This window comes from Scleropages formosus, chromosome 8 (genome assembly GCF_900964775.1).
Source record: "Scleropages formosus chromosome 8, fSclFor1.1, whole genome shotgun sequence".
NCBI lineage: Eukaryota > Metazoa > Chordata > Actinopteri > Osteoglossiformes > Osteoglossidae > Scleropages > Scleropages formosus.
Window position 1 is genome coordinate 32340609 of NC_041813.1, and position 25106 is coordinate 32365714.

The 25106-nt window shown below is 51.7% G+C and overlaps 4 protein-coding genes across 5 annotated transcripts; 2 read left to right on the plus strand and 2 right to left on the minus strand.

The window, feature by feature from the left end:
• Positions 1-490: 490 nt before the first annotated feature.
• On the minus strand, positions 491-5449 carry rcn3 (reticulocalbin 3, EF-hand calcium binding domain). 2 transcript variants are annotated; one of them, XM_018764423.2, is made up of 8 exons: positions 4683-5449; positions 4018-4316; positions 3625-3818; positions 2871-3043; positions 2674-2734; positions 2503-2594; positions 2267-2374; positions 491-1976 (listed from the first exon to the last, which is right to left on the minus strand). In XM_018764423.2, the coding sequence occupies exons 1-8, from the start codon at positions 4899-4901 to the stop codon at positions 1869-1871; spliced, it is 1254 nt and encodes a 417-aa protein (XP_018619939.2). In that variant the 5' UTR covers positions 4902-5449; the 3' UTR covers positions 491-1868. The 2 variants fall into 2 exon arrangements, with proteins under 2 accessions (XP_018619939.2, XP_018619940.1); XM_018764424.2 differs by having other exon boundaries at positions 493-1976; positions 4018-4245; positions 4683-4754.
• A 4731-nt stretch (positions 5450-10180) lies between these two features.
• pax10 (paired box 10) lies at positions 10181-14393 on the plus strand. The gene is made up of 8 exons (XM_018764457.1): positions 10181-10916; positions 11251-11450; positions 11632-11799; positions 12173-12255; positions 12359-12512; positions 12638-12708; positions 13265-13403; positions 13513-14393. The coding sequence occupies exons 2-8, from the start codon at positions 11342-11344 to the stop codon at positions 13608-13610; spliced, it is 822 nt and encodes a 273-aa protein (XP_018619973.1). The 5' UTR covers positions 10181-10916; positions 11251-11341; the 3' UTR covers positions 13611-14393.
• Positions 13724-20056, plus strand: LOC108941635 (uncharacterized). Its single transcript, XM_018764401.1, has 9 exons — positions 13724-13741; positions 16429-16506; positions 17440-17558; positions 17641-17902; positions 18043-18268; positions 18404-18520; positions 18699-18772; positions 18867-19121; positions 19390-20056. Exons 1-9 carry the CDS (start codon positions 13724-13726, stop codon positions 19429-19431), a joined length of 1191 nt encoding a protein of 396 aa, XP_018619917.1. The 3' UTR covers positions 19432-20056.
• On the minus strand, positions 19647-24134 carry tspan4b (tetraspanin 4b). Its single transcript, XM_018764460.1, has 8 exons — positions 23554-24134; positions 22810-22879; positions 22487-22678; positions 21543-21617; positions 21342-21437; positions 21156-21269; positions 20914-20997; positions 19647-20370 (listed from the first exon to the last, which is right to left on the minus strand). The coding sequence occupies exons 2-8, from the start codon at positions 22876-22878 to the stop codon at positions 20302-20304; spliced, it is 699 nt and encodes a 232-aa protein (XP_018619976.1). The 5' UTR covers position 22879; positions 23554-24134; the 3' UTR covers positions 19647-20301.
• Between the last annotated feature and the right edge of the window lie 972 nt (positions 24135-25106).

Below are 25106 nucleotides of genomic sequence, written 5' to 3' on the forward strand. Positions count from 1 at the left end.
TGACAGGTGTGACGGAGACTTACGCAGGGACATCAGGTGGACTTCTGTCTGGCCGCGCCGCCCCGGCTGCTCATGTCCTTTGACCCGTCGTCCTTCTGTTTGTAACCGGCACGGTGGGCCAAAAACATGGTTCTACTGCTGGCCTGCGGACACAGTGAGACGTGTGGACACAGTGGAGCGTTTGGACAGTGCCCGGTGTCAGGATGACCTCGAGGCCATGTCACCAGCAGAGTCATCTTGCTGTGTACACACAACCAGGGGCCACCTGGGTGACGTGCGTGTGAGCGTGTGACACATTGGGCTCGGGAACGCTCGCGTTCAGGCGTCGCGTCCTCCTGCCTTTTGTCTGTGTGAATCTCCACCGAAGGCCCAGTTTGCCTGGGAAGACGGCACCGAATTCGCTGTCACGTTTCAAAGAAACTTTATTTCAAGTAACACCGACATGTTGGTGTATTGAAGTCACAAACACAGTCACCGTCAAAAGGTAAAACATTAATTCATAATTTAACTGCTGTACAATATGTTATGGTATGGGCATTTGACGGTGCAGCAGTGAGCAGGGTGCATGCATTCAGCGGCTCAGAGCTCGTCGTGGCTCCTGGACATCATAGCCCCAAAGTCGGTGAGGGTGCCGATGGACAGGAAGTCGGCTTTGTCCACAATCTCGTCCAGAGACAGGCGACCATCCTGGACAGAGGCAGAATGGAAACAGACATGGACACGAGCGCAGCGGACAGCGTGTCCCCCAAGGTACAGCTCCATGGGGTGCGGGTGCTGCTGAGGTCTGACCTGAGATTTCATTGGGTGCCATCAGGTTATTTACAGGAATTGCCCTCCAACAGCACCCTGGTCACACACAGCTCAGACATACTTTAAGTTCCTAACCAGGACGGACATCAGTGGTCCCGGGGAACAGACACTAAGTGTCTCGCCCGCACTGTCACACGCGTGTACTGCGCTCCTCTGTACTACTCATGAAAACGACCCGCCGTCAGTACCAAACAAAGTCACAATTTACATGGAGGCAAAGAAGTGCGACATGAAAAGCAGTGTACGAAAGAGAAGCTTTATATGGCTTTATTAAAACTGTGTAAAAAAAAAGGGTGGAAATGAGCCACATCTCTTCACGAGTTCACATGGTCCCAGCCGTGGTCGTGTTGGAAGAGCACGCATGAGCCGTTCACTTGCTCCCGTGTGTGTATGTCTGTGTGCGTCTGCATTTGTCCGTGTGTGTCTGTGTGACATGGTCCAGCGTGACCTGTGAGCCCCTACTGCTGCGCGGCCTGAGCACACAGGTGTGTGTAAACAGTGTGTTCTGACCGTACTCAGCAAAGAAATCTGTGCTTTTCACTTTGTATAAATACACCCCCCCAGGCACCTTATGGATGAATTCTCACTGTACTAGTGCATAGTAAATCATGGTAAACCCCTGCTAATGGCTTACTCATACCGTGTAGTGTAATTATTACTGTAGTAAAGAGTGCTTTATGATGGTACTTTCCCAGAGTCACCCATAAATTAGTCCATTTCTGGAACCTTCTGGTGCGGCGTGTCAACCAAAGAAATTATTGATTTTTTTTTTCTGCAGTCATCATTGGGAATACCATCTCCATGACAACAATACTGTGTTGGCTGCACCAAGTACAGCTCAGCATTCACCATAAATACACTAATTTCTTCAGGTGAAACTCTGCCCCTTCACTGACCTCCCCCCACAGTCATCAGTATCATATCCATCATCAAAATCTTGATTATTATGATGACACAGCTCCAAAAAACCACCCGCCACACAACATAAATGCCAAATGACTCATAAAGCCCACCCCCTCGGAGCCTCGGAGCCCCCCCGCCCCTCCCACGTGACATCATCAAAGCTCGTCGTGTCTCTTGGTGAGGTCCTCCCCGTAATTGGTCGCCTGGCTGCCCACAAACATGTTCCAATTGGCCAGGACCTCTTGCTTGGTGATGCGGTCGTCCTGCTCGCGGAAGGCAAGTGGAGAGGCCGAGGGAAAGAGTGCCGGAAGCCCCCGTGAGCGATTGAGAGAGAGAAAGACAGGAGAAGATTTACAGCTGGTTAGAATTAAAACCACTCAGTGAATTAGCAGTCTTGTTAATGCTAACAAGCTGGAGAGACTCCCTCACAGGACAGAGAGACCTTCTGTTCGATCAGGACGGCTGCGATGGACCATACGCTCGACCACCCTAAGGCGGGACCTCGTACGGACAACCGAGGAGGAGCGTGTCGCGAGGGCGGGTGGCGCTGTACCTTGTCAGTGTCCGTCTCGTGGATGAGGTGCCGGGCCTCGTTGTCCGCGTGGTCCACCTCTCCTGGCAGAATCCACTTGGACACCTCGCTGGCATCCAGAAACCCGTCCTGGCAGGGGAGAAGAGTGCGTCAAGGGTCCTGCCGCTGGACCTGAGTACGAGGTGAGGCGACGCTCCTCCGTTACACGTGTCCCACCTGCAGTTGCTCCAGAGCTCCCGAGAGCAACGTTACGTTACCTTGTTCGTGTCCCGAAACTCGGAGAAGTGCTTCTTCTCTGTCTGCACCCACTCGGGCTCGCTCTCTCCGTCCTCGGGGCTGAACATGTCACCTAAGGGGGACGCAGGCCGTCAGCGCTCTGTCCGGCTGCAGATCGGGAGGTGCGGCTCCGCGCGGCACGGAGGTCTCACCTATGTACTCGTCCAGGTTGATCAGGCCATCCCCGTTCTTGTCGATGTCCTCCACGGTTTCCTGCAGGCGGAAGGTCAGAGTAAGATTGTGCCCCCTGAGCCTGGCTGCCCACCCCAGGTGTCGAAGCGGCTAAGGAACTGCCCGTGTTTGCAGTCGTGCCGTTGATGGAATCGGCGCCCACTCCGCTCCTACTGACCGCCACCACTACGTTCTTCATGTGGTCGAACTCCTCAGGGTGCAGGAAAGCCGTGAACTCCTCCTTGGTGGCTTTGCCGTCGCCGTTCCCGTCGGCCGCCTTGAACCGGCGCTCGTCTCGGGTGAGCATGGCCTTGTAGCTCGCCTTGTCGTCCACGTCGTCAAACTCCTCGTCTGCAAACAGGCCGTGACCGGGGGGAGGGGGGGTCTTAGTTAAGGGCGTGCAACGTGCTGCTGAAAATATTTACTCAGGGTTCGAGAACCCTTCCGTACTCCCGCGTCCCTCATGCAGCAGGGTGTCCCAACGGCTCCTATCATCAGACACTTTGGCACAAACCCAAAGCCAAGCGCTTCCTGTCCTTCATGGTCTCCGTCTGACCGCTTTCCTTACGGGCACTATGTCGCAGACAGTTTTTTCCGCTATGCCACCAGCATCCCTGAGTCAGGTGATCGCGGTGTGTCCCAGTTAACCAGGCTGTACCCTGCCTCATGCGCACTAGAATGGCAGCGTACCATTAAAGGCCAAGCTACAAATAACAATCCCTAAGGATATCCTTCTCAGGGATAAAAACACATTTCATTTTGGTATTTTAACTAATGTTACGTGACTTTTTGCCCAGAAACTCACAATTCTTATTTTTCTGTAGGAGAAGCTAGCTAATCGACCCCCTCACAGAGGGAGTTCACCTGATGGGTCAATTTCGCCAAACAAATGAAGGCAAGTACATGAGGCATGGCTGCAGTGCTGCTCTCACCCAAGTAGTAGCCGTAGGTGGTGTTCTTGTACTCCTCCCAGGCCACCATGTCGTCCTTGTTGAGGTCGTACTCCTTCCAGTGCTTGTTCACGTTCTCCTCGATGTACCTCCTCTGCCGGTGCTTGATCCAGTGGTGCAGCTCCGCGTGGCTGACGTAGCCATCGGCGTCCGTGTCGATGCGGTCCACGATCTTCCTGTCACAGGGCAGGGGGCACGAGCGTTAGCGCGCACCGTGACCACGGAACAGAGCACGGAAGGAGACGTGATCCTATCGGTCCCTGGCAAGAGCGCCTGACGCAACGCAACTGAAGTGGACGTAACCATGCAGGGGGCGTGCGCGGGAAGGGAGGGGGACGGCCCCCGGGCCCACGGGGTGCGAGGGACGCCACTTACCCCAGTCTCTCTTTGCTCTCCTCCGGGGTGAGCTGGTCGAAGGTCTTGGCCTCCTCCTTGCCCAGGAAGGCCTCGTGGTCGTACTGAAAGCCCTGCGTGTCGTCGTGGACGTGGTCGCTCAGGTCACCGTGGCGATGGACTCGCTTCTCCTGGGCCGGGACAGCCGTCGCCATGGCCACCAGCAGCGACGTCACGCCTAGCAACGGCAACAGCATCGCGGTCCTGTTCCTGGCGGCGAAGCGGAGCGTCACACTTGCAGCCCCCAACATGACACGCTGGGCCTTGTGGAAGTGCTCACCCTGCAATGTTTAATTCGCTCTTATTTGATTAAAACGGAGTCACTCACGGTTAATGGTCAGTGACACTGTCGCTCGCGCTCTGCCAATCACGTTCATTTGCCTTAGCCCACGCCATCTCATTTTACCCAGGTAGACGGCTATTTTGCACAATGAAGGTGAAACAGTGACAGTGACAGAGTGGCAATGGATGGTGATGCTGGACACACGTCACAAGTCAGTCACTACACTAGTGGCCCAAGTTGTTCAGCCGGCGCTTTTCAAGTTTTCCTCCTTCCTTGGCTAAAAGAAGAGCAGTCCAACTCCACGCTCCATATGTGGCTGCATGAGGCACGATTACGGTGAACCTATTGATGAAGAAGAACTTACTCGAACCCAAGCTCCCCCGAAGACACGTGATGCCCTTCCTTCTGCCGCTCGCTGCTCCACTCGAGACGCACGCGCACGCACCCTGTCTGTCTCTTTAAATGAGTCGTGTGGCCGAAGGGCGTGACCTAGCGCGAGCAGCCAATAGCGAGCCTCTTTGGGGAGCTCCCGTCCAATGAGAATGCGGACTGTGGCGGACCGAGGCGTAAAGCACATCGCCATTGGCTGCGGAGCGCCACGTTGACACGCGAACGAGCGCGGAGCGAGTGATGAGCGGCGGCGCGCACGGCACCTCGATTCATGTAGAAGGGAGCGAAGGTGGCGATTCTCGTGGCCGCACGGTGGCGCTGCTGAGCGCTGGAGAGCCTCACGTGTGTGTCCAGGGGCGGAGGTGGACCCCCCCCGCCTTCCCAGCCCGCTGCATAAATTAGTTTTGTGTGTGTTTGTTTGTTTCCTCGCACTGATGTCTCCCTAGCAGTCGCTCTTCTGTGTTCCCACACACACACACTGCCTGCACTTTCATTTCTGCAGCTGGAGCTGTGCCCACACTCGCTGATCGTACCTGCAGGTTGGGTGACGTGTGCTTCCTGTCGGTGGCCCAGCTCTCCTAGCGAACCTCAGATGACCCCGGTGTGACCACCTTTCCTCCCAGTACCTGACGGCTCGCACGCACGCACGCACGCGCGCACGCACGCACGCACGCGCGCACACACTCCGTCCCAGTGATGGCTCCAGTGGCGCGTTTGCTCTCGCAGACTGATGGAAGGTGACGGGGGCAGCAAGAGCAACAAAGCCAGGGAGTCTCCTCGGGCGCCGAGACAGAGACGGGCCCGGGGGGGGGGTGGGGGTGCCGGCTGGGCTGGGCTGGGCTGGGCTGGGCTGGGCAGGGCAGGGGAGGAGAGGAGAAAGTGTCCTGCAAACCTCAAGTGGGCAGAAGCGTGGAGCAGGAAACACGCAAAGGGCAAGGAGAGGTGCGGGAGGCGCTTGTGGACGGACTGGTGTCAATACGCGCTAGTCGAGCTCCGAAAGCGCGGCTTTAGAACAGCGCTGCTTAGTATCCATGTGGCGAACCTCCGCTCCTTACCCAACAAAATGGACAAACTTTTCCTCCTGTCCCAAAGAAACAAGGACTTCTTAAACTCTGCTGCTCTGTGTTTCACGGAAACCTGGCTCAATGAAGCCATCCCGGACAGCGCGCTACATCTGCCGGGCTTCCAGCTGTTCAGAGCGGAATCAGCGGGGAAATCACGTGGAGGTGGGACATGCTTCTACATCAACGAAAGGTGGTGTACAGATGTGACAGCGTTGAAGAAGATGTGCTGTCCCGACCTAGAAGCGCTCTTCATCAACTGCAAGCCCTTCTACTCGCCGCGGGAGTTTTCCTCCTTCATCCTCGTAAGTGTTTACATTCCACCGCAAGCGTGCGTGAACGCAGCGCTGCAACAGCTGGGCGACCAGATCACTGACACAGAGCAACAACACCCGGACTCTGTTATAATCATTCTCGGGGACTTTAATAAAGCAAATCTCTCCCGTGAACTGCCAAAATACAGACAGCATATTACATGTCCCACCAGAGACAGTAATATACTGGACCACTGCTACACCACAGTAAAGGATGCATATCACTCTGTTCCACGGGCAGCTTTGGGGCTCTCTGATCACTGCCTGGTTCATCTTATACCGACCTACAGGCAGAAACTGAAATCAGCTAAACCTGTAATAAGGACTGTTAAAAGATGGACTGAGGAAGCAGAGCAGGACTTACAAGCCTGCTTCGAGTGCACCGATTGGAGTGTCTTTGAGGCTGCTGCTAGCGACCTAGATGAGCTCACAGACTCTGTAACATCATATGTCAGTTTCTGTGAGGATATGTGCATCCCTACCAGGACTCGTCTAACATACAACAATGACAAACCGTGGTTCACTGCAAAACTCAGACAGCTTCGTCAGGCCAAAGAAGACGCCTACAAGAACGGGGACAGAGTCTTGTATAAACAGGCCAAAAACACACTGGCAAAGGAGATCAGAGTGGCTAAGAGAAACTACTCTGAAAAGCTGAAGAAACAGTTTTCAGCCAACGATCCTGCATCAGTGTGGAAAGGCATGAAAGACATCACAAATTACAAGACACCACCCCCCGGCACCGTGTCAACTCAACAACTGGCCGACGATTTGAATGAGTTTTATTGCAGGTTTGATAAACCCTGTCTCACACTCTACACCCATTCAGACCCTCTCTCCACAAATCAGTTAACATCTCCAGTAACCCCCACCTTCCCCCCTCCTGCACCTTTGATCTGCGAAGAGGAGGTGCGTCGGGTCTTCGTCAAACAGAAGACAAGGAAAGCACCAGGCCTAGACGGCATCTCACCGGCCTGCTTAAAAACCTGTGCTGACCGGCTGGCCCCTATCTTCACAAAGGTCTTCAACAGATCACTGGAGATGTGCGAAGTTCCTTCCTGCTTTAAACGCTCCACCATCATCCCCATTCCAAAGAAACCCAAAATCACAGGACTTAATGACTACAGACCTGTCGCCTTAACGTCTGTGGTCATGAAGTCACTTGAAAAACTGGTGTTGGACTACCTGAAAAACATCACTGGACCCTTGCTGGACCCCCTGCGGTTTGCTTACCGAGCAAACAGGTCTGTGGATGATGCAGTCAACATGGGACTGCACTACATCCTGCAACATCTGGACAAACCAGGGACTTATGCGAGGATCTTCAGCTCAGCCTTCAACACCCATCATCCCACACCTCCTCCTGTCCAAATTAACCCAACTCTCTGTGCCCACCTCCATCTGTCGGTGGATCACCAACTTCCTGACAGACAGGCAGCAGCTAGTGAGGCTGGGAAAATTCTCATCCAACACTTGCACGAACAGCAATAGTGCCCCCCAGGGATGTGTGCTCTCCCCACTGCTCTTCTCCCGGTACACCAACGACTGCACCGCTAAAGACCCCTCTGTCAAACTCCTGAAGTTTGCAGATGACACCACATTCATCGGCCTCATCCGGGATGGTGACAAGGCTGCTTACAGACAGGAGGTCCAAGAGCTGGCTGTCTGGTGCAGTCATAACAACCTGGAGCTGAACACGCTCAAAACAGCTGGAGATGATCGTAGACTTCAGGAGAAACACCTCAGCGTTATCCCCACTCACCATCATGAACAGCACTGTGGCAACAGTGGAGTCATTCAGGTTCCTGGGCACCACCATCTCACAGGACCTGAAGTGGGAGCCCCACATAGACTCCATTGTGAAGAAGGCCCAGCAGAGGTTGTACTTCCTTCGCCAGCTGAGGAAGTTCAACCTGCCACAGGAGCTACTGATGCAATTCTACTCCGCAGTCATCGAGTCTGTCCTCTGCACTTCTATAACTGTCTGGTTCGGCTCAGCTACGAAATCAGACATCAGAAGGTTACAGCGGATAGTTCGGACTGCTGGAAGAATCATCGGCGCGCACATCCCCCCACTGTCCAAGAATTGTACTCGTCCAGAGTCAGTAAAAGGGCGAGCAAAATCATTGTAGACCCCTCACATCCAGGCCACTTCCTCTTCGAACCTTTGCCATCTGGCCGGCGCTACAGAGCACTGTGCACCAGGACAGCCAGGCATAAGAAAAGTTTCTTTCTTCAGGCCATCTACCTCACGAACACCTAAATCTCTCCCCTAGAGAGTAAACTAGTGCAATACATAATGCTGTTTATATTTATATTTATAACTATTTATCACATCATATCTCTTACTCAAACTCCCTTGCATTTGTAACTAGTGACTATTTTGTATATAATATTGGGTACTATATATTTTTATATATTTTTCATCCCTTATTCACATACTCTGTCTTCTCATCTATCTTGTCACTGTCATTCTGTCTGTGCTGTGGAAGCTTCTGTCACCAAGACAAATTCCTTGTATGTGCGAACATACTTGGCAATAAAGCTCGTTCTGATTCTGATTCTGATTCTGATTCTGATTCTGATACCCCCGCGGTGACTGGAGGCCGTATGGCAGCGGAGACGTCCTTCTCGTCCGAAAGGACCGAACGCGTCTCTGGAGCCCAGCCGTTGAGTATATATGCATGTAGAGGGAATGTTTGCGCTCCTGCAGCGCATCCACACACCCCACCGTTTGCCTTTGTTTTTGTTTTAAGGACTTGATGAAAATGTGTCCCGGCATTGTTGCTATGGTGACCTCTCTCACCCCCCCCCCCGCTTACGCTAGTCCCGCCTTTGAGCACCGACAGAGAGAGGGGTGACAGGGATCCACTAGCAGGAGGCTGCAGAACATGCCCTACAGCTATGAAAATGTGCGTCTCTCTCTCTCTGTGTGTGTGTGTGTGTTGGGCAGGTACAAAGACACACCATGCCTATCCACCTTGGGCAGAACATGTATGCAGTCACTCGGTCACAGCTGTGGGCAGGCGAGTGCCAGCAAACACACACGCGCACACGCACACACACAGATGCACTTCTTAAGCATTTATTCACAGACGCGTCTGTTCTTTTGTGATGCTACCTTGTTCCGTGTGTCGCTCAGGTGCGTGTCACCTTCACACAGCAGTCTGACGGGGGCAGCGCAGAGCCGCTGAGGTGTCTCATCAACCGGAAATAAAACACGTTGGCAGTGCCCCCCCGCCACCCTGCTCCCACTGCCCCGTGCTCCCACGGCGCTTTTCCCTGGCTTTGTCTGCACACACACGTTCACACACACACACATTCACACTCACGTGTTCACACAGCATTCAACAAGTAGCGCAAACGAATACGGCCAAACCGGCAGGTGAGGAACTGCTCCATGGCGACCGCTGGCTCTCTTGCACCTTCCCTGTGTCAAGCCCCCGCCATTCCAGCTTTCGAACATCTTGTTTGGCCTGTCAGACACATTTTGGGTTTAATCCAGTAAAATATGCAAATGCGCCATCAGAAATGTGACACTGTGTCAGGAAGGAAGACCTGATGGCTGTGCTGAAGTGTGGCAGTGACACGGAGGACCGTTCTCTCTCATGTGCATCACCTGTCCCCTCATCACAGCCGCGATCTCACACACATCCTATATGGAAGCCCACCGCTTTGGCCTCCTCACCGGGACCTTGGTAAGACTGGACCAAACGCGTACCAACGACTACGAGCCATGTCCACACACCACCTCATCACTGCTGACAGTGTCCAGCTTGACTCTTAATTGCTCTTCTGTCCATCACCCAAGGCATCTCCATAGAGGAGCAGAGTACATCAAGAGCAGACAAGGAGCTTTAGACACACACACACACACACACACACACACAGGACTATGGACACACAGCTTGTTTGTGTGACACCACCACGTTTCTGGTTCACATCCCTCCAGCAGCTCGTATAGGAGTGAACATTCAAACAGCAAATACACAGTTGATCACAGCAGATGGTGTTGGACTTATTGATGGAGCTGTCAGCAGATCAGGAGAGAAGAGGCTCTCACAGAGACGGGTTCGAGACCCTTCTCCAGCGTGGGAGGGACTCAGCAGCTCTGAGGGAAGCTGTTTGTCCGATACCATATCACTCATATAGGTGCTGTGAAAGTTGCACGTGTTTATGTTGCCACCACACACCTGCTGTCTCACACCTCTGCTGTCCTTCCTTTACCCACCACCTGGCACTTTGTTGCTTACTGGCTTCTCCTCCTCCTCTACTCTCTGTCTCCATTCCTCTCCATTCCTCTCCCTTCCTCTCTCGCTTCAACTCGCCTTTCAATGACATTAAGTTCAAACCTGACACTGACACTGACTTACTCTGTCACCTCCATGTCTCCCCCCTCGCTCGCTCTCTCTCGCTCTCTCTACCTCCCCCCACCTCCCCCTCCCTCTGTGTGTCCATCGCTGTAAGGATAACAGCGCCTACAGACGCGTTCTCCTCCTCGCTTGCTCTCTTTCGCCCCGTCTAACTCTCTCCGCCCGCCCTTGCTCGCCCACTCCGTGCCGTGGTGCACATTGTCCATTTTCAACAAAGCCAGCAACTAGGACAAGGGACAAGGGACAAGGGTCACTGACGGCGGGGACAACAGAATACACGCCGTGTGTGAGACGAGGATCTTCTCTAGCCGCTTCCTCTGTCTCGCTCCAACATGACTTGGTGGTGAGTTGGCTTTTTTTCTCAAGTTCTTCACCACAGGGATGGCAGGGAAGGACGAGTTCGGCTGGAAAGGAGCTGGAGTTGGGTTGAAAGAGAGGAGCGATCGAAGCAGAAGGAGAGGTTGGTCGTTGCATGTCCGACTGTTGAAGTGAGACGAGTAAGACAGTTGGAGATGGTGAAGAGCTGGGCCTTGGCATGTGTACGTGTTAGACGGAGCAGAAAACGCCACACGAACAAACTTGACGTCAGATGCTGGACACAATTAAGCACACAGAACTTCAGTCCTACTTGATGCTGATGAGCTTCACAGCACAGGGTTCTGTGTCAAATCATGATGACATTTTTGACAGTTTTCAGGTAAAGAATGGCATGTGTGTGTGTTTTTACGACTGTGTGTGAGACAAACTCAGAGTGCATCACTGACCCCTTTCTGTCTTCCTCTCTCCTCCTGCAGCTAATTTGTTGGCTTGGCTGGGGGTCGGTGCCCAAGGCTCAGGTCAAGGGTCAATGGTGAAAGGGTCACGGCACAGTGGGCGGGACATATAATGTGCGAGAAGCTAACGATGCTGAACCTGCCAAATGGGTTAAGCTGGAATGACCCAAACAACTGGTATCATCATCCATCGGATGTGATGTCGACTCAGCATGGCGCAGGTATGCAAAGGTGTGTGTGTGTGTGTGTGTGTGTGCGCGCAGACACTCTGCTCATGACCCTCGCTTGACCGTAGTGCCATAGAGGTCTCAGTTCCTGCTCATCTCTCTTTCTGGCGCACCTTACGCTCAGTAATGCGCTAAGTGAGTGCTCACACTCTGGCTCCCCCTGTCTGTGGGGCAGAGGACTGCATGAGGCAGCTGAAGGGTGACCTGGGCGGCGGGGCGACAGACGGAGCACCAGGGGAGAGGGACGAGGCCCAGGACGCCCAGCTGCACCTCCAGCTGAAGAGGAAGCTGCAGAGGAACAGGACGAGCTTCACGCAGGAGCAGATCGAGGCCCTGGAGAAAGGTTGGAGAGGCGTCCCGTTCGGGGTTCGCCTTCCTGTGTCCCGCCTCCTCCGTCCTCCCCGCAGCTGCCCTTCCGCGTCCCGCACTCTCCACGTCCAGCTCCACATGGGGCATCTGGCATGCCGTGTGTGTGAATCCTCTGTGTGAGAAGTGACACCCCGCTGTAAGACCTGCTCATCTCCCCTTGGTCTTGCTGCCCCTCCCCCCTTGCTCCCCAGGCCCCCGTCCTTATTATTTCCCGTGACCATGGCGAGGGACGAGGTGCGCGGCAGCGCTGACGCCTCGACTACGGGTACACTGTCATAACGTAACGTGCATTAATGTGTCTGTACGAGAATGCGCTATGATACGGCAACGACGTTTGACAAATACAGAGTTCGAACGGACACATTATCCAGATGTCTTTGCAAGAGAGAGGCTCGCGGCCAGGATCGACCTCCCCGAAGCACGCATCCAGGTACGGTGGTGCACGCGTGTCGACCTCTCTGCGTCTGTGTGTGCGGGCACGACGGAGACTCAGCCTCTGCCAGTGGCCGCCCTCTCGACGCTCCTTCCCGCAGGTGTGGTTTTCCAACCGAAGAGCCAAGTGGAGGAGGGAGGAGAAGCTGCGCCACCAGCGGCGGACGGCCGGAGGGCCCTCGTGCTCCCCTGCGCACGCCCCCTTGGCCACGACCTTTGGCTCGACCCTGTACCACCAGCAGAGCGGCGCCGCAGGTCTGCGCGTGCGATCGGTCGGCGATGGGCGTCGCTCATCGCCGTCGCTCGCCCGTCCTGACGCCGGCGACCAAAGGCGCCGTCCAAGCACCCGCTTTAACGGTCCCTCCCCGTCTCTCTTCCAGGGCCTCTGCTCAGCCGTATCGACTCTTCCCTCTCCAGCCGCAACTCGCTCTCCGTCTTCTCTGGAGTCCAGGTGGGTCTCCGTGAGCCCGCGTCCTTTTTCGAGTCTCGAATCTGGCAGCGCGCCGCCCGCACGCGCTCTGCGGCCGGACCGTGTTTGCGGGTGTCGTGTTTCCAGGGGTGCCTTAGCAGCCGGGTCATTACCTATGACTATGCACAGGGAAAAAGGGAGACCGATGCAGACAAGTGTGGACTGAAAGCAGAAAAAGTTGGGCAGGAGCTAATGTGCTAACATGCTAACATGCGAACATACTGGCGCCCCTTGCGGTGGCTCTTTGTCCTGCGCCGTTCTGTCCCTCCAGTCCCTCCGACTTTACTTTCCCTTCGCTGTGTGCATCCAAGGCTCTCTTGTGAAACACTTTTCACGTTCTGGCTCGTTACGCTGGGGCCTTCTAATCGAACGGTCACAATTGGCTGGACGAGGGTGGATTAAATCCAAACCACAAAGCTGAAAGCTGAGTTTTTTTTATTTTCAAATTGTACGTGTTTCTTTCACCAATAATTTTCATAGCTTTTTTCTCCTTTTCTCCTCCCAACCTGCGTCCCTCTTGTCTGGTCCTCACCTTTAGACGTTAGCCTCTCAGTCTACCCCCTCGTACCCGTGCACGCTGGCCCAGTCGCCCTCCGCACCTTCCCCTCAGAGCTTCGACTCACCCCCTTACCCCTCTTCTCCTCTGCTTCCACCTCCCTCAGCAAACTCACACACAGGTGAGTGAACTTCCAGCTGCTTTTGTGTGTACGCTGCCTCATCCTCAGAGTGCGCAATGCCTAAACTGCATTTTCACACCCCCTTCTCCATCTTCTCTCTCTGGTTCAGGGCTGGTCTCCCCCAGGGCGTCGCTCTCCGTGCAGGTCCCTGGGAGTGAGCGCAGCTCTGGCCAGAGCCGCGGTCAGTACTGGGTCCGGCTGCAGTAGGAAGAGCAGAAGCGGAACGTGAGGGGGATGCAGCCCAAGCGGTCGCGAGCGCTTGCTGACAGCGCATCCTCATCCTTCGGAGCCCTCCGTGTTGCCACGACGACCCTAACGGAATGTCTAGTTTTGTGGAGGTAGGACTGGCCGGACGGCAAAACTGCAGGAAACCCCCCGGTTGTGACCCGTTGCACCCTGATTCCGGAAAGCTCCTCTGAGATTAGAGTCCATGTGTTTGCAGAGCGACATACAAAGATCCCACCAATGACAGCCCTATTTCTGAGACTGGAACCCTGCTGGACAGGGGTCGACTGCGCCGCTGTCCATTCACAATAGACACGATGAGAGATGGAAAAGCCAATCGCGGTGAAATATGACTGGCCAATGACAGATTGGAAAGCCAGGAAAAATGACCAATGGTATTCAAGCAGATACTGGCGAGCCAGTCAAACACTGACTGATCAGCCAATGACAGTCGAACGGTGACTGAAGAACCAATGACAGTAAAAAATGACCGACCAATGACAGTGGAGCTATAACTGCAAGTAACTAATGGTGGGAAAGAATAACTAAAGAGACAAGGATCTCTTTACAGGTGTAGTTTTTATGTCAAAAGCTTCTGTATCTTATTATTTTCGCACTTTCTGGCTCTGGCTTGTTTGTCTTCCTTCTCCGCTCACCTCTTTTCGGGTCAGTCACGAGTCCCCGTGTTTGCATTTCTAGTGCCCTTTTTCACACTTTGAATCACTAATAAAACCACTCAGATGAAACCTACATGTCCATTGTGGTTCTTTTGAGAAGGTCACTTGTTCAGGTCCTCGTACACTGACTGGTGTAGCAGTGGGAATTTGGACGACGGTTTGATGCTCGCTGCTTTTTGATTCCGCGCTGTCTTCAAATGGCAGCGTTTCCTGCTTACGTAACTGTGAATTTCCTGTTTTTCTTACATTACTTATGAGAAGCGAACGGAACACAGACTCTGTATCCTCCAGAAGTGCAGACATTTATTACGATGCAGAACAGAGAAAAGCGCTGCCACCGTCGCTGTGCCACCAGCTGTTGACCTGGCGCTTCCTCCATACCGCGTCACACAGCGGAGAGGCACAGAAGGGCCGACAGAGGGCGTCCCTCACACCCGCTCGCGTTACTCGTGCGGGCCATGGTGCGGCATAGTGGTAAACAAAGACAGCCAGCCTGTCTGGTGCCCCCCATTCCTTTCCCCGCGCTGGGAGCTGCTCCGCCAGACTGTCCCTCTTTCCTGGCGACAGAATGTTGGGTTCGGTTTGGACTGGGTCACTGCGGCACACGAGTTCGCGATCGGAGCCGACGATGACGGCGCCGGCGTCGCTCGCTTCGCCTCTTCACGTCTGCCTCGCTCGCACCAGCCCCACAGGGCCACCAACCAACCCTCGTTTGTCTACTTGGCCCATCCGAGGACATGTTTTCCACATCGCTGCCTTAATCTCGGGTGTTTCCGGTGTCGTACGGGACCGTTCCCAGGGACGAGTTGCACTTCTTCGACCTTCTCTTACTCTGTACGGCCTTCCAGGGCAAGAGGGTTGGATGCACCCTGCTTTGGTGATTTCACAGCGGATACTCTCTGGTTTTCGCAAGGTGACCGCGGCAGAAGGTCTTCTGGGAAGCCTGATCCTCGCACTCCGACGTGGGACCTACAGCAGTGTGTTCCAGTCCTTCGTGGCGCTAAATCGCAGCGCATTATGGTAGCACCTGCCACGGACCTTATCCCGTACGTGTGAGGAATTAATTTACAAAAGCGACCCCATTTCTAAAACCAGCCCCGACTCAGCTCTCTGTCTCTCTCTCATTCTGTACGGTTCATTCTTCCCCTCTGGCTTCCTGTCTCAGAGGAAGTGCCTCGCCCTGCAGCCTCCTCCCCATCGGTCCACCGTGATCGCGGAGATACAGCGACACAAAGGGACAGAGAGCACGGCCAGAGAGCCGGCGAGCAGCAGAGCGTGCTGGAGACGCAGGGGACGGGTGTCACAGAAGCACTCTGCCGCTGAGCGAGGGACAGCGACTCTGCGCTTCGTCTACGAGCGCACGAGGAAATGAGCCGAGAGAGGAGAGGACAACGTTCGCAGAGACACGTGAACTGCACAGGGAGAGGTCCAGAGAGGAGCGAGGACTGTCGGGGCAGTCGGCCAAAGATGGCTACAGGGATGAGAAGAGAAGAGAAGAAAAGAGAAGAAAAGAGAAGAGCTGTGCTGCTGGGACCCTTGTTGTGTGTTGCCACCTAGATATGGGGACGTTGTCTGTCAGGTGGTAACTCTCTCTCCCGGCGGGGGTCGTCGGCAAAGCTCTCTGTGCCCCGTCTCTCCCAACCCTTGTACCAGTGTCTGATGTCCAGGAGACACTGGCAGGGCTTTGGGGGGGGTGGGGCACGGCTCTCCTCATCATCTTGCCTGGGGGGCTCCATCGCCATCAGCATCAGCATCACAGCATCATTCATTGTCGTGATATGCCGGCATGGCTGACAAACCGTCGCGCACGTGTGTTTCTCATCATTGTCCCTCTAAGTGCGTACGTCGGTTTAAATTTAATAAAGGCATGATCGCGAGGACTCATCTTCCCTCCCCGACTTGTTACTTTGTGGTTTATCTTTTATTTTCACCTCGTTACTTTGCGACTCCCCACGCGCTCTCGCACCACCGCTGCACGCTCACGCCTCCGACTCCGAGCGCGCGCCTGCCTCCGTACGCCACGCCCGTCCCGCCACGAGGCCACGCCCTCACCTGCGCGAGACTCTCGTCTCGCTTCGTCAGAATTCGCCTCGGAGCGATCGCTGGAAGTGAGATCTTCGTAGCTGGAGCTGCAGAAAAAAAACAGCGTGTCGGCCGCTGTGTGTGTGTTGGAACGGAGGAAGGAGGAGGTAAAGAGCGAGGTGAGCGGTGAGGTAAAGCGGAGCTCTACTAACAGTAACAGAGTCAGAGTGAGAGGGGGGTGTCTGAGTCTCTCTGTGTCTGTCCGGGCTGAGGCGACTCTCTCTCTGCCAGGGGACGGGAGGGCACAAGCTTAGTCATTGTGACGTGACGTGGTGGATATAATAATAATATGAGCGCGGGCAGGAAGAGTTCCCGTGTAGAGGAATGTCAATGTGTGGCTCCGGACACGGGTTCGAACCGTACGTGTGTGAACAACAACAGGTCAGGTGGCCAAGTCCGGCGTGAGTGAGTGTGTGTGTCCCGGACCCGTGGTGCCCTAATTCACACTCCGACGCGGTGCAAAACACGACAAAAAACGGGTGTGTTTCACCTCTGGGGGGCTTGGTGGCGAGAGGCTTCAGCACTCGTTTGTGTGTGTGTGTGTGTGTGTGTGTGTGTGTGTGTGTGTGCGCGTGCCAGCCTACCCAGAGTTACCATGACCGCATATCTGAGACTGCGGTAGAACACCACAGTTCAGGTGAACACAGTGAAGACACTCACAAAGCTGACAGCTGAGCTGCTGTGTGTGTGCGTGCGTGCATGTCTGGAATGACTGACGTGTAAAAGGTGGAATTCCCCACGGACCAGGACACGTGACAGTCTCTCTTCATGTCGCCGTGTCCATGTGCTTCACCAGGTGGCATCCGCAGGGCGGTAGCTGCTCTCCTCCGGAGGACCTGCGCTCTGTACCACACTGTATCACGGTGCTCATGCCTCCCACCTGTGCAGTTCATCCAGTGAATGTGCTGCTCTTTCCTGGCAGCCACTTCATTTTGAAGCCACCCCAGGCCCTTTTGGCACAAGGGTGCCGCCCGCTCTTCTGAGGAAAAATGGCGTGCCGGACGAATGCCTCCCCAGGACCCCCTTCCCCAGCTCCCTCCGTTTCTCTTCAGGAGATCCAGGAGGAGACGCGCTTGGTGCTGGAAGCCTTCGTCGGCAAGGCTCTGTCCGTCCCGCTCTGCGAGCGACCTGGCCGAGTGGGCGGGGCATACAGAGACTCCTCCAAGTTTGGGTGTGTAGCGCTTCACCCGGGAGGGGTGTGACAGGATGGACCTTCCTGTGCTGCTGCTTTCTCACGGCTCCCTCTCCCTTAGTTCCAGAGGGAAGACTGTTAGGAGCAAGACGTACGATGGCTGGGATTCTCTGGACGAGCAGATCAGTGCCGCCGAGGAGAAGAAACATGGGTTCAAAGACTTGATTAAAAAAAGGCTACACCCGCGGCGGACCCTGTCCCGGCGCTCTCCGAAAGCCTCGACGGAGAAACGCTGCAATCAAGATGATCCTGTGACCTTATACGATGGCCAGTTGAAGCATCCGATGCCTCCTGCTGCGTGGCCCAAACATGACAGGCCTGATGTAAGGATGGTTTTCGCTGGTGCCTGGTTTTTACAGCATTGGTGTGGTTGGTTCTCTCCTCCTCAGCATGGTGATGCTCACCATAGCTGATAGAGAAGGCCATAGTTGTTGATGGTTGATGTTGCATCTTGGTGTTCCAGCTGGATGCCTTGTCCCCGTCCTCTTGCTCCTCTGCCGATGAAGGGGGGGGGAAGAAAGAAGAAAAGAAGAACAATAAGAAAAAGAAAAAGTTGAAAAATTTTTCCACATTCATCCAGAAGATCACATTTACAAGGGAGCCCACAGCCAAGGAGGATGGTCCCCGGAGGCCAAACACACTGCCCATTGGCTCAGCCACTGAGTCCAGGAAACCAGTCATCTCTCCCAGTAAGTGCACAGGCGCATAGGTAGTGCGCATGTGTGTGCATGCATGTGTGAGCTGTGCATGACAATGTGTGTGTAAGACTGTGTATTCTTACTCAGTTTGAGTCAGTATTCTTCTGGTCTCTCCCTGTTCCTCAGCTCGTTCACCACAGTTCTATGAGGAAGTGGCAGAGACGCTAGGCCGAATAGCCAAGAGGACCAGTGCAAAGAAAAGGTCCGCCTCTCCAGTGCGCCACTCAGCAGCCACATCTGAAGGTGCGTGCCGTCGTCAGCTTCTGTGTAGAGGTTGCCAGTCCTCATTAACTGCCGGAGAGGGTGTGCTTGTGCGGTGGACCAGAAACATATGGGTGTATCATCCTGGGTTTCTCAAGCACGTGAAAGTGTGCTGTGCCTGTTTCCGTGGTAACTGTTCCGGTTTGCTTTCTCCCTTCAGGCCGTAAGGAGGAAGAGGTGATCCAGGAGCTGGTGCAGGCGTTGTCCATGCAGGGAGATGCTCTTGATCGCAGGGTACTGTGACCGATGCCGGATTTCCCCAACTGCTTGCGATCATTTCAACTTTGCTGCAGCCCTGCTCCGCTCACAGCTCTGGTTCTTCCTCCAGATCCGGTCCGATCCCTTTTTGCGGTCTTCCTTGGAGGGCCTCTCATACCATTCGTTTGAAAAGATGCTCGACATGTTTGCTGGGCAGACTGTGGAAGCGGCACCTCCCTCAGTCAATCCCACATTGTCCCGCATAGCTGCAACAATGGAATTGTCTCGTCGAGTCATTACGGCCACAGGAGCTCAGAGGATGCTAGGATATGCAGAGGAGTACATGAAGAACTTCACCCCCTGGGTGAAGAGCCAGGGTGGATGGGTAAGGCTCCACTTGCTATTTTTGCCAGTGCTCCTGTATCTCTTGTTCCTTCACACTGGGCTCTTCCTGCTTGTGGGTTTGTTCAGTTCTGGTCCTGGTTTCCTTGCTGCTTCATGATTCTTTGCTTTCTGAAAGGCGTTGCTGGCTCTCTTCTGCTAGTCCGTCCTGCTGAGCCCCTTCACTTGATGCAGGCAGTTCCTGCCTTTGTCACCAGAGGGCAGGCAGGCACAGTATCGCTACTGTGTCTTACTGCTTTCTGCCGCTGCAGGAGAGGATTGTCCAGTTTGAGGACAGCTTGGAGTATGACTGAAACTTCTTCGCATGAGGGATACTTCAAGCAAATTACAGATTTTAAGCATAAACTGTGAACATGAAATGAGAAGATGACGTGAAAGGAAAGGAAGAGGGAGCCAAGAGGTGATCGGAGCGATGACATTTGTTGTCTACGGCCATCAAATCCAGGCAACCTGTGGTTGGTGTGTTGATTTTGTTTTACAGTTTCACAAAACACTGTAAGGCATTAGCTTTTATTTAGCTGTTTTTATTGAAAGGTGCCTTAGGGACCAGGTGGTATTTCTTCAAGCAGATCCCTTTCCGTTGGAAAATGACACATTTGACAACTTGTTTACAAAACTGGACAGCTGATGAGGTTTCCTCATTTTGAGGAACACACGTTATAAAACATAATATACATTTATACTCAGAGAATTCAGTATTTTGTAGTGTATGATTATGAACTGCTCATGCTATGCAGTTATGCAGTTTAATCAGAATATCGGAAAGCAGTTTTGCTAGTAATTATTACTAATATCACAACTGATAGGACTTCTCAGTTTTCAGCACTGCTTAAAAAAATAACTTTCCAGGGAACTGTTAAGAGATCTAATGTTATAACTCCTGTGAAAATGTAATAACTTAGAAAATTTTAAAGTGAACATAAAAGGAATACATTTTGATCTGAAAATGTATGTGTGCCACAGTACTACACCTATTCCCACGTTTGTGTAACATTATAGTAGGGGCTGTATTACAATGTGTGGTTACGTCCATCCGAAGAAATGAAGTGAACTCTGCTTTTCTACAAGGGTACATCTTGTTTAAGTGGAATTTTAGACCCCTAGCACTTGCATTTCAAATCCATCCAAACACATTCCTGCAGACTGGACCCTGGGAGGTTGCCTTAGTCCAGGTATTTCTCAGCTCGGAGGATCTGGCAGTACATTAGCATAGAGAAACCCAGAGCCAGGATCTGTAAGGGAGAGGTCGTGAGTTCGGCAAGCGCGCACTGCTACATCAGCAAAACAGTCCTGAAAATGGAGAGCCATCTTTCTATCTGCGGTATTGCTGTTTGGTGCAGTTGTGTTTTTTCAGGTTAATGTGTCAGGGTTCTCTGGGTAGGCAGTGGGCTAAAGTGTCACTTCCTTTAGCTGTAACTTTTAGCTTTACTATATCCGAGCAGCATGTAGTGTCCTCATAGATTGATAGATACCTCATAGACTGATTAATTGGTAGATTGATCTGGAAAGAAACTGCATGAGTTTACAGCACCATACACGTAACAGATATTGACAGAAGCCACTGAAATAAATAAATAGTAAAAATAAGAAAATAGTAATTCTGACAGCTTACTACCACTTTGGCAGTAAGATATCAGTTCCACCCTGACTCTTAATGTGGCTTATGCCAGCATTTCTTAGGCAAGTAAAAAAGTTGAAAAGCGTGTCTGTTGCCTCCCAAACGCTTGTAATTGTCATGTCTAGTAAATTTAAATTAAAAGGGCAGTTGGGGCTACCTGTACGATGGCGATGCAGACTCCAAAAATAAGTACGGAGTGGATGTTGTTCAGAAGCCATTTCCTGGCCTTCTCGTAGCAGGGCTAGGAAATAGAGAAAAGTAAGTTCTTCGCACAGGAGAGAGGAACATGGGGCTGGGGCTGGAAAATGTTGTCACATATACACACACTGAGAGACGCTAGCAGTTTATCTTAGAGTTCCTATCATAAGAGTAGCGTTTGTGGTTGTGTGGCATCCTGACCTCACTCCATCCATCATGGCAGGGCTCAGTGTTCACGCTGCAGCAGGATGCTGGGAGGGTGTCATTCATCACATGGTGCCAGTCAGTTTTATTGTTCACACCACAGCACTTGAACTGCACAGAACAGACAGCAGGTCACAGGCAACTCATAGGACCCAGGTACACCTTCCTTTGGTCCCCTCTCACCATTCGCTGCACGCTGTCCCATGAGTCCCTTAGACCCTCATCAGAGGGGTATGCCACCATTCCCCTCTTCAGTTCATCCTGGGCCTTCTTGTCCAGCTAAGGGAAGAGAAAGTCTAGTGGTACGCGTGCCAAAAACATACTTCTATAAAATGTTGGTGAGAATGTGACATGCCAGAAGGTCAAACTAAGGACTGGACTCACCTTCTCGTGGAAGACATAGAGGACAATTGCCAGGGTCACCTCTGTTATGACTAGAAGGAGAAGAATGGTGAAGAACTGAAAGAAAGCCAGATCAACAGAGATCAATAAGTGAGTATTACACTTGTCTTATGTTAACAAAAGTTATATGTGCCTGCTTGCGAATTCCTGTTAGTTCTTCACTTGCACTCATTAATCTAGCACATACTTCTCTCCAAAGCTACTCACACTTGAGAGGATTCAAATGAGCACTCAAGCTTCAATTAGACAGAAAATCATGAAAGTGTAACTCCTTCTGTGTGACTACTGACTACTCGTCTCTACTGTGTGAGAGATATAGGAATGCCAAGTGGTTGATTTCTGTTTAAAATAAAACTTAATAGTTTGTAGAGCATTACAAGTACTGGAAGTTGGTATTGATGTACTGCTTGACAACATTTCAAAATACTACGAAAAGAAGTTTTTATCGCTGAGTTTATGCCTTGTAAGACATCAAATAGTATTAATATTCTTTCTCTTTATTGATATCATAGACACCAAACAGTAAATCTGTAAATAATTTTAAAAAATCTTAAATCACAAACGCTCATTGATGATCCTAGAATGGTCTCTCTAGAAAATATGAGTATGTAAACAGCTGAAAAACAGATGTAAAGAAAATTCTGAGGAAGTATCACAAAAAGAACAATTTGTGTTTTCTTCTCCACTTTCTTAAAGTTGCTTTTGCTGGATAAAATCTATGGGTTAGTTCATGATATTTCTCTTACAATTTTTTTTCTCTACCAAATATGGAAATGGTTTGGGTCATACTTTTTTACATTGTATATTTTCAGGAACACCATGCCAAGATGTTACACAAGGAACAGTGAAAATATTTCTTTGAAAAAAGGATTGAATTATGTTATTTCGAGTAGCACTGCGATGTCATCAAGCTGATTGTTCCTCACCGTCATCAGGAGACACCGCTGCTCCTTCAGCGCCCCTAGACAGCCTAGGAAGCCAGTTACCATGGTGACACCCCCCGCCACTAGCAGCAGGTTCGCAGCCGAGAGTGAGGGGAAGGAGAGTGGGAGGGAGGAGAACTTTGACTGCGTGAAGGAGAGCCACACCCCTACGCCGAACAGGCCACACCCACCGAGCTGCACACATAAAAGTAAGGATTACTGTACATCGATATGATCGGTAACTGTAGAGTCCTCTTTTAACAGTTTCTGTGTGAAATTCAACACCTGGACATTTGAAATGGAGTAGTAGTGTAAAAGATACAAACCCAAAAGACAAGGTTGAAGATGAACATGAGGTACTTCACAAAGCAAAGGCAGCGGGCAGAGACCGACATCCTGTAGGGGAAAATAGTCAGGATACGGTAAAGCTCACCCAGGAGGGCAGGTACATGATCCTATGGGTGCTCCAACACTCTGGTGCATCTCCAGTGATCTGCAGTGAACTGCCTGCAATCTCACATCTCATTGTTGTGTTCAGAGGAAGCCAGGCTTCCAAACAGGATGTACCCACCCCAGTTCAGCTGAAGTAAAGTAGGGTCTCCGGGAAAAAAGCAAAAAGCAGTGTTTACAACGAACGCCAGTTCCGTCCTTTGCAGTTATTGCAGTAGTGATGTTTTGGTGTTGAGTCCTTTTCAGATAATTCCGGTACTGTTATGAGAACGACCTTTTCAGTCGAAATCAGACAAAGAATGTTGTGACTGCTGTAAGTTTCAGAACAAATCAGTTTGACTTGGCAGTGGTCTTTGTCCAAGTGAACCTGTGAACCTGTTCAGCTCTAACTATGATTAATTCTGACACAATGCAATGTAATGCAACATACCCAGTTCTTATATGGAATGAATCCACCACTTGAAGATGTTTTATTTCTATAACCGAGTCTGAGTTGGAATCAGCATTTCCTCGAATTTCTCTACCAAACTCCTTTGTTTCTTTTATTAAGTATCTTGTGAGGTGTGAGTTGCTGTGATGTGTCCTTAGTTACCCTATAAACGACCCCTGACGCCCCATACCTGCAGTGCAGATAATTGTAGAGTTCCTAGTGATGGCGGTAGGTCTGGTCGGTCCTTTTTGCTCAGCTTCTGCGTTCTTCAAGTTAATCCCAAAAGACTTTTCAGCACTCCGTACTGTAATCCCGTGTTTTTCACTTCTGCTCCTTTATTTCTCTGTCTGTTAGTCAAAAAACTTGGATAGTTAACTCTTTCGTTGTCTCGGTTTTGTTCCCCGTGGCGATACGCTCTTCTGTTCAGTAAATCTCACTTAGTATTACGGAATTTCTCCTCTTCTTCCAGCCACTTTCATTTGTCCACAGCCTTCACTCAAGCCCCTGTTTCTCCTCTGTGTCCAGTGTCTTTCTCTCTGCTTTTCAATAACTTCCAGATGTGTCAAGTAGTGGCTCCCCCCTTCTCCGTATGCTCTCTCGCTTTCTCTCCCCCCGCCCCCCAGGTTCTCCACCCCGATGGAATTCATTCTGTTTCCAGTCTCTTGGAACAGCCCAACCCCCATAATGTACTTATCTCTGCTTCTCCTGGACACTCATTGTTTAGTTGTTCATTTTTGGGAAAGCCCATATATTTACTTTTGTTCCTGCTATAGCTGAATATTTTCTCTCGCTCCCTCCCTCCCCCCGTCCAACTCTGTCGTGGCCTCAGTATATCTCCCTCTTACTTCCTGTCTTTCCCAGCCAAATTAAGGTTTTCCGGGCAGATAGATAGGACTGAGTCTGAATACATTTTTTTGTGAGTAATGAAGCCTGTTGTTGCATATGCTTGTGGAGCCATGGCAGTGCAGTACCTGAGCATTGCCTCATGATATATTTTAAAATACCTATGTGAACTTACTACTTTGTGCCTTTATGGCCTGTTGTGTCACTTTCATGAAGATCTATAAATCCATCCACAATCACTTGTGTCAAATGAAGCTTTGAAGACAGTTTTATGCTTACTCATTTAGCTGACGCTTTTCTCCAAAGTGACTTAGTGTTGAGGTTACAATTATTTACCCATTTATACAGCTGCATAATTTTCACCTGAGCAATTTAGGGTAAGTTCCTTGCTCAAGGGTACTACAGTCAGAGGTGACGCTCAAACTTGCGACCTTTGGGTCCAAAGGCAGTAGCTCTAACCACTATGCTCCTGGCTGTCCCCTAGTTTTAAATATATATGAAGTGCTGCAAGAGAGGGGATGTAAGCGTGTGTGTTTAAGAGCTGTAACATGACTCCACACCCCAGCTCCGAGTTGACAGAAACTGGATGGTTTGGAGGAACTGAGCTACTGACAGGACACCGGTGGACAACTCCCTCTAGCGGAGTGAATCTGCCAACGGTTCTAATATTCAGATTTCACCATGAACAGTGTAGACCTGCTAATATACAGTAATTAGTACTGGGTCTTCTGCTCTGAGTACTTTCACATTCATGTCTTTTTCTTTGAGTGCTGTCTGTTCTAGTGAGATTAGATTAGCAGCTGCTGTGGAAAGACCTTTCTTTGTGAGTTGTGATGAGGTATCCCAATGTCACATTTCAGAAAAAACAAAGTGAGATTATATTGCTAGAGATTTTTAATG